This window comes from Stylophora pistillata, chromosome 10 (assembly GCF_964205215.1).
Source record: "Stylophora pistillata chromosome 10, jaStyPist1.2, whole genome shotgun sequence".
NCBI lineage: Eukaryota > Metazoa > Cnidaria > Anthozoa > Scleractinia > Pocilloporidae > Stylophora > Stylophora pistillata.
Genome location: NC_142528.1, coordinates 21,713,025 through 21,724,000, shown reverse-complemented (window position 1 = coordinate 21,724,000; position 10,976 = coordinate 21,713,025). Strand labels below are relative to the sequence as shown.

At 40.4% G+C, this 10,976-nt stretch overlaps 1 protein-coding gene across 2 annotated transcripts; it reads left to right on the top strand.

The window, feature by feature from the left end:
* Window positions 1-3,415: 3,415 nt before the first annotated feature.
* LOC111346569 (uncharacterized) lies at window positions 3,416-6,677 on the top strand. 2 transcript variants are annotated; one of them, XM_088735493.1, is made up of 2 exons: window positions 3,416-3,802; window positions 4,194-6,677. In XM_088735493.1, exon 2 carries the CDS (start codon window positions 5,054-5,056, stop codon window positions 6,026-6,028), a length of 975 nt encoding a protein of 324 aa, XP_088591619.1. In that variant the 5' UTR covers window positions 3,416-3,802; window positions 4,194-5,053; the 3' UTR covers window positions 6,029-6,677. Both variants share the same exon structure in this region, with proteins under 2 accessions (XP_088591619.1, XP_088591620.1).
* Window positions 6,678-10,976: the final 4,299 nt, after the last annotated feature.

The window sequence follows — 10,976 nt, the reverse complement described above, 5'->3', positions numbered from 1 at the left end:
TTTTATTAGACACCCAGCTGAGTTTTACAGCGAAAGCATAACGAATACGTGAGACATTGAGGAGTTAAATGCAAACCGTCTATGCGTAGGCATTGGGCAGCGGGCAGCGGGAAGCGGGCGTATATTGATCTATGAATTCTGGTAGCACGCAAGTGAGAAGAGCTTCACTGAGACACCTGGAAACATCGTAACAGTTATCGGTGATCAAAATACTATCAAAAAAGTGGTAGAGAAATTAAACGTGTTCGAAATTCAAATGCAAATTTATCTATCTATTTGCCCTCTGATCTGAGTCGCATCGCATTAAAACTCTGTTTTAAGCACAGAAATGTCTCTTTGAAGGTTAACCAAGTTTTTAATTCAATTTAAAGACCTGTAGATTTGAATTATTAGGTCACGGGACGCTTTCAACAATCGCTAAAATTCGCGTACTGAAAAAATTTTATTTCGTGCGCTTTTTCAAGCGACATTTTCTTTGCCCGGTAAAGCACTGAATCGCTTGAGATTTAGAATTATTGTAAGAGAAATTGTTGTTATAAAAGCAGGTATATAATTCAATTCCGGGCTTTCAATGAGGACCAAGCACCGACGCTTAAAAAATTGGGAAAATCACATTAACTGTCAACAAGTGGTAACAATAAACGTATGCCTTCAACAAAATATTTATAAATATTTATAAATATATACTTGGAAATTAATCCTTTTTTCCTTGAGAAAGAAAACGTACAACAGAAATGTCACGTTAAGCTCACCTTGAAGAAAAATCTCTTTTTATTTGAGGCTAGTTGTAGCCATGCCGGCGTATAACTAACCGCCTGAGCAAAGGTCATTAAAGGTGATTGATGGCAATCTTGACTCGTCCCAGAACCTGTTTTATATTAATTGTCTTACAAACTTTCGCTACACGCTTACCTTCCTTGAAATGAACATTAAACTAATTACATTTTATAGCGGTAAACCTGCAATAGCTCAAACAAAATACACCGCAAATTGCTATATTCCCACATCCTAGATACTCAGTGCGTTATTACTCGGGCTTTCCAAGGGAAACGCCCGAGGTATAAATTCGGCTTCGTTTCTTTTCTTTTTTTTTTCTTTGCGTTCAGTCACAAAACGCAGCTCCACTCTAGCGCATGCGTGAAGTGTAAGCACATGCGTAGAATGAGCCCTAGAGCGCATGGTTTAAAGCAATGGCTGCCTTCGTGGACAATTCCTGGTTTGATGTACGCGAAAGAAATTCGATGGCTATTACGCTCAATCTACATACAAAGTCACATACCGTTCGCGGTAGACCCACACTAAACCTTGTGGAGCGTTTTGGGAACGGGTCGGTCCGCGAACGAGAGATCGATTTACGAGCGATCCTTCACGAGTGAACTTCTATCGAGAAATATCAAGCGAACCTGCTATATCAAACGAGCTATCTCATATTATGTTTTCATGTAAACACAACCGTGTATTTAGGCGTGATCGAGAACCCAGTAGAATACCAGAAGCGACTCTGAAACGGCTCAGAAGAAAGGGCAGCAAACTGAAGGAATTTGTTCATGAGCGTATTCGTCCAAGCATATGTACCGAAGTCCTCCTGGCTACGTCGTTATGTGAGGGTTAGAAGAGTTACAAAGAATGTTTGTAAGCTTAATTAATACGAAGAGGGTAAGATTAAATAAAGTTACACAACATGAGAAGAATTATTTGTTGAATTGTTCTGTGAGGGTATATCAAAGTATATATTTAAATTGAAGTATAGAGCAAGTCGGTATTTATCAATGTTTTCTTGTAATAGACCCATGTGTCTTTATAAGAGTCAAGGCTGATAGTTTCGAAAGAAACTGTTTGGGGCTGCGTCGGTGGGAGTAACGAAATAATTTGGATATATCAACAAAGTTGAAATGGTAAATTGGCCACCGTAATGATTACAAAAGAGTCAGACAAACGCATCACACTATTGTAAATTTCAACTGAGTTCAGATATAGAGAAAAACCCTGGTCCTATTCCAATGTACATTGACCCTAGCAAAACATTAACGGCACCATATAGCCAAGCTAATGAGTTGGTATCTGGACAAAATTCAGGACAACAATGTGTTTGCAATGAGTTTATGCTCTTTGATTGCAATGACAAACAAGGAATCAATTTTGCTTATGATCTCGTTTCAATCATGAATGAATATTGGAAATCAGTTGTATTCAAGTTTGTCTCAGTTAACCAGCCAATCATTTTTAATGCAGACAGAATTACCCACAGTTTTAAATGTGTTCTAGACTGACTATGAACTTCAATACAGTGAGAGCTACACTGGTACTATTCATCAAGAAGCTACAATAGAAGCATATCATACGTGTGATACACGATCCTCGCAGTAGAGAGCGCTATTTGTGCAATAGCGAAAATCAGACCTGAAAAAAATCAGGTATGTACGGGATTCGAACCACTGACCTCTGCGATACTAGTGCAGCGCTCTACCAATTGAGCTATCAAGCCAACTGGGAGCAGGCCGTTAAGTTGATTCGTAATAAACCCGTGATGATAAATCAGATACAATGAATATATGAATTTCATATATTTTGAACTATTTTGAGGATCGTGCATCATACGCATCTAATACCGCAGTTCAAAATATATGAACTTCATATATTCATTATGTCTGATTTATCATCACGGGTTTATTACGAATCAACTTAACGGCGTGCTCCCAGTTGGCTTGATAGCTCAATTGGTAGAGCGCTGCACTAGTATCGCAGAGGTCATTGGTTCGAATCCCGTACAGGCCTGATTTTTTTCAGGTCTGATTTTCGCTATTGCACAAATAGCGCTGTCTACTGCGAGGATCGGGCATCATACGTACCTAATAACGCGGTTCAAAATATATGAACTTCATATATTCATTCTATGAGAAGGATATCAGCACTGTACCTCCTTGAATGGAGCCTTTCAATCACTTATATCCGAAAATTTTAACAATTTTGTCCTGACAGTAGGATGAACTGCAGTTACTATCTATTGTAAAGGTAATGTGGGCTTGAAATTGTTTTCGTCAACAATCAGTATAGCTTCACCACGTTGTGGAGACGGCGGTTTCAGTTTTATCGCTAAATACTCAGATTTTTTCAATAAGCCCCCCCCCCCCCCAAAAAAACAACATCAAGGTTTTTTTGTTATTAATATAAACCAACTTTATTGGTGTGAACCTTTTGATACCACACGAGATGAAAAATATGTGATAGGTACAGATCGGCGTTTTGGTAAACGAGTATAAAAACCCTAAAACAGGTCTTTTTAGTGCAAAAACAACATGCCCTAACCTAATTTTCCGCAATATACGAGCATAAATTGAATTACCTTGTTTTTATCAAATCTTCTCTCTTTTATCTTCAAATCTTTTATCTTCACAAATAGAGCATTTCATCGCCTTTATAACAAGCTCGCACATTGTGCAAGATTTGCCATTTGGAGAAAGATCCATAACGCTTAGCAACAAAGAAACTATAAAGATACCAAACGTTATCCGAACGATGATTCCTGAGAGTGGTGAAACAATATTTGGCCCGCTGTGACGAGATTAGTTTCAAGCCCTTGAGCTGAAGCACGCGGCTTCTGCGTATCCTTGCTGTTTGTCCCGCCTCTCTTCGAAAATCACTTCAAGGCTTAGATTACGTTAGTTCTGCAGGATCGCAGGCATTTGAAGACTTAGCCGACGCCTCAGAAAGACTTGGAGACGCGGGAAAAGGCATGGGCTGGACGAAAGATATACAGAGTCGCCTTCGACTTGGAAAGCGTTACCTCAAAGGTGATTACAAGGTAAAGGTTCGTCGAATTCATTCTGTAACGTTCTCAAACACGTTAGCAGTTCTCAAAATGGAATACACGTTTGAAGAAAGTGCTTCTTTACCGAATAAGCTCATGCACTCGTGTGAAAGAAAATACCTTTTTACGAGAGAGGCAGGCTTCAGTCTTAGCCTGGATGAATTTTTTTGTCTGATAAATTGTTGTCCTGAAATTTTACTTTAAATCGCAAATATTACTGGAAAACTTTTTGTTTGTTTTTCATTCAATTACTTTTCAGAGTTTCGCAGTGACTACTTTTTTCTTGTATATAAATTACATAGCTCCCAGGCCCATCAAAACGTATGAGCATTGCATGTGGTCTGGTCAACAGTCGTGCGTAAGTTGTTTTGTGTGTGTGTTACAGGTGCACGCGTGTCAGAGTTCTTCTGTGGCCGATCACTGCAGGTTGTTAACGTTGAGTGACCCAAAGGAGCCTGCCTTTCAAGCTCAGTGCGGCCATCATCATAACGACACCTATGATCGCTGCGACTAACTAGTGTCAACTTTCAGCGAAATCGAATCAGCAATGATCACCCAGACGGATAACCTGCTATCCGAGGTCAAGGAGGAACTTTCGTTTACTGTAAAGCAAGCTAAAACAAACATCTATGCCTGGAAGACACATAATACGCTCCTTAAATCAAGATGCTGCAGGGATCGATAGCCTCGAATCATTAGAAGAGTTATCAGTTATAATTGTACAGGACTGGGCTATGAAATAATTGCCGAGAAAATACCGAGAAAGCCAAACCGATTGGTTTGGCAAACGTGGTATTTCTTGGCACCGATGTGACATCAGCGTAGCCTTCAGAAAGGTTAGCGAACGTCTTCAAATGTTAACCTTCCCCATATCTTCCCAGATGTGTACTCGAGGCAGCTGTGCGGTCCTCGCAGTTATGGCGGACCTTATCAAACAACTCAAGACCATCATGCCAGATCTGAAGACAGTCAGTTATCGCCAAGACAACGCTGGTTGCTACCATAGCGGGTCTACCATAGTCTGCGCAAACTTGGTAGGAAAAGAGTTGAGCGTAGCGATCAAACGATTGGATTTTTTAGAGCCCCAGTGTGGAAAAGGAGCTAGTGATCGTAAGGCAGCCTTATTAAAGTCAGCCATGCGCATTCACTTAACATTCACTTGCCTCGAAGAAAACCCTTGTGGATGGCGAGCAGCAAGGCGATATCGAAGTTACCTCTGGTAACGATATCGAGACGCCTGCGCAGATGGTTGAGGCTATTCTTTCTTCCGGTGGAGTGGCATCCCTCTGCGAGTCTATCACAAGCCCTCCAATGATTACTTGCAAAATTGATGGTGTGAGTAAATTCTCAAATATAGAGTTCACCACAGAGGGAATCCGTGTATGGAGAGCATACGGCGTGGAACCTGGGAAACTGATATCTGCTCCGAAGACTGAGATCCCATCACTAGATACTCTGCTGTCAATGATAGTACTCCAGGAGCACCCAGGCTCTTTCTCCCCCATCGTGAAAGGGCGGACTACCACAACACATCCAAGTGAAACCCATGCTACAAGAGACCTGACGGAAACCGACGGAGAGCCTGCAACAGGAGACGAGGCACTGTTTACAAGCCCAGAAGCAGGATGCACTAAGACATTCCTGAGGCACTCCTCCATGATGCAACACTTGGACTGTGGCAAACACCAACGTGCTCTAGAGCATGAGACGCTTTTTGACAAAGCTGCATTAGAGTGTGCAGAGCACCTGGAGGGACAGCCAACGCTGGTACCTGTAGTCGGAACAGTTAGCTCGCCCGCCAGGGATACAAACAGACAAGTAATGGGTTGGGCACTTACGTCAGGTGAGTCACGAAGAACCAGGTTCACCCAAAGCCAGAAGCCCTTTCTGACTGCAAAATTTAGAATTGGAGAGGAGACCGGAAGTAAGGCAAATTCGGCAGCAGTTGCACGATCAGTGACGTGTGCCAAGGATTCGATTGGCATCGTGTTGTTTAAGAGTAACGAATTCCTGACCGCAAACCGAATAGCAGGTTTTTATTCACGTCTTGCCTCGAAGAAAACCCTTGTGGATGGCGAGCAGCAAGGCGATATCGAAGTTGCCACACTTGAGTCCGGTTTGGACAAGATTGTCAGTGAGGCTGTTCGTGGGCTAACACCTAAACACCCAATTGTTTACGATGCCTACATTTGTGTGAGCTGGCGTCTCAGAAGAAGCTGAGTGACTTTTCCATTGCTGTATCAAAGGAAATTTGCAATTCTTTTTACATTGACCTTTCAGATGTGAAAGTTAGGCGCAAGAAGCCCTACATCGAAAAACTGCAGTCACTTCGCGAAGAATGCGCATGTCAGCGTTGAGGAATGAGTGGCTAAGCCAATGTTATTTAACTATTCCAACAGAACTTTCATTTAGTCATGCCGTAAAGTTCGTAGGGAACACGGGTAAAAAGTCTTTGTCGCCATCCTGTATAGATAGTCTCTGTATAGATAGAGTTGTTAACGACGACAACTGATTATAATGAAGCAGTGTGTTAATCAAATGTGCTCCTTGGATGGAAAAAAAATGTTGCTCTTGTTCTCACCCAATTCCGATTTTGTTCTAATAGCTGTCTCTGAAGCCTTTTAAGGTGGGATATCCGTGTCGCTAATATTGGGACCATTTATATACAGATGTTGCAACCTCGTTCCCAGGGTTTCTCTTCTTCCCACCCCAATCTGAAAACTAGGTTGTCGATGTAATGAAATGATCGCAATCGTTTTTCCTAAATGTCGTCAATATGTTCGTTTCTTTGAAAGCCCTATAAGATATTTTGGTAATGGCTCACAACACATACGGTAATTAGTAATTTAATGTTCTGTTTACTTTTTCAGCTGCTTCTCGTTCCTCATCTAGTTAAAAACTCAGGGTATAGCAATCGCGTAATCACACTTTTTTCTATACACTTTTGTAGTTCGATTATAAACGTTGCTTCCCTGAAAAAGAAGAAGAATACGCGAGTATAAGAGGTCGCAATGTTCACATTTGGGAAAACGTTTGTTGCTGTCTCAGTTTTTCATGCTTCTCAAAAGCATGAAAAAGTTCCCCGTGGGCTCACTTGCGGACCGCTGTACATTTCCATTGCGTGTACAGATAAATTGGAAGTATATCTACATGATGCGAATTTAGATTTCGTTTATTTGTATGGCTTCTTGGTGTTTTGTTTGCTTCTAAAGATCATGATCTTTATTCCAACGATCTAAAAATGCGGTTCTTCAGCGCTGTCAACTACTGACGACCACATAGATTAATTAGAATGCAAAAATTTTACAATCTTTTGTTTACGGGTTTGGAGAATGTCCTATTTGTTGACTTCCGGTTGACATGATTTTGTTGTGATAACCGCCGATTGTAAGAGGCTTCCTACCCGGCGCTGTTAAAAAGCCTGAAACTAATTTCTACATCCCATTAATATTTTAGACCAGCATTTATTCTATTAAGACTATCAATTTCAAGTTATTCGATGTTTTACCGGGTACAAAAAATGTCCCTTAAAAAAAAAAAAACGCTAAATTACAAATTATTCGAAAGTGAAATTTAGTTAATTTCACCGGCTTACCATGAACTCTAAATATTATTCACTGGAGTAAGATTGAAGTCAAGTTACTTGCAAATACTTCAAAAGCAAAGTCTTCAACAGAAAAGTTGAAAGCACGAAACGGTTCTTTCTATGATGCGAATTCAAAAGGGCGAATTTTATGGGATGGTATCAATCACGTATTTTTCGGATGCCTTTCAGGACGTTTTGGCTCGTTACGGATTTTTTTATTTTATGGAGGTTTAAAAAGATATGACTAACAAAAAATTTTATCACGTTTCTTAAGGCCACTAAAGGGAATTTTCAGAGAAAATATGAAGAATTTTGGTTTTTGGAGACATGACACGAATTTCCATTTTCGCTCCGTCTTAGTGGACATTCTCTTCAATGAAAGAGTTGTGTTGCTCTTGTTTGACTGAGACAGCAGTGAACAAAAAATGGTGGAGGTCAGGCAGCATAGTCAGCATCCGCAATCACCATTTATCGCCCGCGAACTCTTTCCGGCGCTCGTCGTTATCGTTTTCCAGTCTGGAACACTTTAGAGTCGGTAAGCTGTACACATCTTGGCTACTTGCGATTGCTGTACCGCTTTAATTGATCTTGCAGCCTGAGAAATGTAACGAGCCTATGTGATATGGTAAATTTTTTGCAATTCTCAGCTAGTAAGCTTATACTGGGCATTTTTTGTTTTCGCAAGAGACGTCTTCAATGTAGGCTCGGTTTCTGCCGCTCTCTCGAGTGCGGTCTTTTTCGTTCCTGCCTAAGAGAAGGAGGAGCGCGGGCTCCTGTTACCGAACAGCGGATTGTAAACGAGCCTATCTTCAATAAGGCCTGTTAAGTCGATGTCCAGACCAAAGAAAAAACTTGAAGATTTTTTGATTTTAAATTGAGATTCTTTAGCGATGAATGAAGGGAGAGAAATAGGAAAAAACTTGGCCATTATCCAATAATATCAAGACTAGTTGACCTCACTGCCCGGGCATCATCATCATCATCAATCCTTTTCATGCCTCGTGGCACATAGGGCCTTCATAGGCTTTTCCACTCCTCTCGATTGGTTGCTGCTGTCCACATCCCCTCCCACGACCTCCAACCTGCCTCTTGCCTTTCTTTCTCTACTGTACGTCTCCAAGTAGTTTTTGGTCTTCCCCTTCTCCTTTTACCTTCTGGCGCTCAGCTCATAGCAACATTCCAATCATTATTACGATCTTTCCTAAGAATATGACGAATCATTTTCCATCTACGAGACATCACTTCCGCACTCAGTGGCTTCATGCCTGCCCTTTCCAGTAGCTCTTTGGTGCAGACATGGTCTTGCCATGGGATTCGGAGGATCCTTCGTAGGCACCTATTATGGAATACATTCACTGCTTTATCATCTCCTTTGCTCATCTTCCATGTCTCAGATCCATAGAGTAACACTGGCACTACTAGAGATTTATACAGCCTCAGTTTTGATTTCCTCAAGATGTTCTTAGAGATCCAGATCTACTTTAGTTTGATAAAGGTACCTCTGGCTTTTGATAACCTGTTCTTCAAGTTCTCAGTCATACCACCACCCTCTCTACAAACGTTGGCTCTCAAGTACACGAACTCATCGACATCTTCAATATCCTGTCCATTCGTTATTCTGTCCATTCGTTATCCTGTCCATTAGTTATCCTGTCCATTCGTTAGGCGCTATTGCTCACTGCTCGAGCAATAGCGCTTAAAGATCGATTGTTTTGAATGTAACGCCCACTTCCGTCGAGTTAAGTTGCGAGTTTTTGTCCATGACTGTACACTTTTTCACCGTCTTCACATAAGCGAAGAACCTCCATACTTCCCTTTACTAGCGGAGAACCTCCATACTTCCCTTTACTTTTCCACGAGCTTTTAGCAAAATAGTCAGGAGCATAACAAAGTACGAAGAAAACAGGTAGAAATTCGCCTCAGCTTGCCAATTTTTCGAAACCGGAAAAATTAGAAGTCTTAGGATCGGTTGGTTAAACGAGGTCTAAACCAAACCGTGGATTTACGAAGGCAGTGGGCCTCCGGTATTATCGATAAGAGGGTTGATATGATAAAATAAATGTCCTTCCACTGTTAGCTTTCGGCCCTCCTGAGACCGTTCACATAAATAACTGTTCAGATGAAAAGATTCGGCTAAACTGAAGATAGTTTAGAACGCAGTTTTGTTAAACTTTGATTAAATAACCGGCCCTCATTTCTCTAACAGCAGCATATGTTCGAAAATTCTCTGAGATAACTTGTATTGAAGGAAAATAAAATTGAACATTTGATGTGATCTTTACAATCTTTTGACGAAAACGAGATTTCGACGTTTTACCGTAAGGTGATTAGTATTGCAAAATTTTGTTTCCAGAGCAAGTTTATTAGAATTACCGTGTACTGTAAACTTTTTCCACTGAAATCCATCCTTTTACCGCAGTAATACAGATAACTGGTTTACATCCAGGGGCTGATTAGTCAAAGGCTGAATAATGCTATCCACTGGATAGCGTCATATGTTTTGTAAACACGTATCTGCCGGATAAAAGATTTATTCGTTGGATAGCGCTTTCCAACCTCTCAACAACCGAAACCTGGTATTTGGACTTAATTCTATCCCATATCCCAAAATATTTTTAAAAGTTGTAATGTGCGCATATCTTAGGGCTTTTTTAATGTTTTAAAGTATTTATATATATATATATATATATTTTTTTTTCTTTTTTTAATGATGTAATGTAGCTTTAGGATGTCCATTAGTGCCATTAATTAGTATACTAGTTTTAGATTATTTTTAATCTGTTTTAATGATATAATGTAGTTTTAGGGTGTCCCCAATTAGTGCTTACAGGCACTAGAACGAATAGACACGTTAATAAAGGTTATGTAGGTATGTATGTATGTAATGTAAGTGTCGGTTATTTTCTTTCTCCCAGAAAAGAGCATCGATTCCGTTTAATTCTGGTTCTCGATAAGTTGAAAATTCCGTTTAATCGAAGTGAGTTTTTAGACCCTCGGGTCATTTTTTTCAGTTAAACTTTATCCTCTGTGATTTTCAAGTGCAATTTAACGCGGAATTTACGAGTCAGGTGATAGATTTTCCATAAGTGTGATTGTGTCGGATATACTCAATAAACGTCCTTTGTCGCACTCATTTACTTTATTGTCTCATGTCCATGTAAAGCAAAAGGTCAACTGAAAATAGATCACAAAACGCTAACTGATTCGGTGTACTTAGAAACGTAACAGGATATTGAAAAGCGAAACAATATAAGATGAATTTACATACCAACATTTACATACTAACATTTGCGGCTCTAGTTCTCAAGAGCATATCCAAATACGTGCGTTCACTAACTCAACTAATTGTTTACTAAAGGGGGTAGTTTCTAAAGAAACTGTGGTGCTGCGTCGGTGGGGATAACAAGGTAATTTGGTTATATCAACTGAGTTGAAATTGTAAATTGGCCACCGTAAAGCGTTTCGAGCGTTAGCCCTTCGTCAGAGCGAATGGAGGAATCGTGGGTTGCGTGTCGTTTTATATGCAGAGAGTAGAGCTACGCTTATCGGTGGGAACATGGTGACGAGAAGAACACGAATAAA

Excerpts from the sequence above, each read along its gene's own strand:
- LOC111346569 (XM_088735493.1), top strand. The coding sequence starts at position 5,054 with ATGGTTGAGGCTATTCTTTCTTCCGGTGGAGTGGCATCCCTCTGCGAG.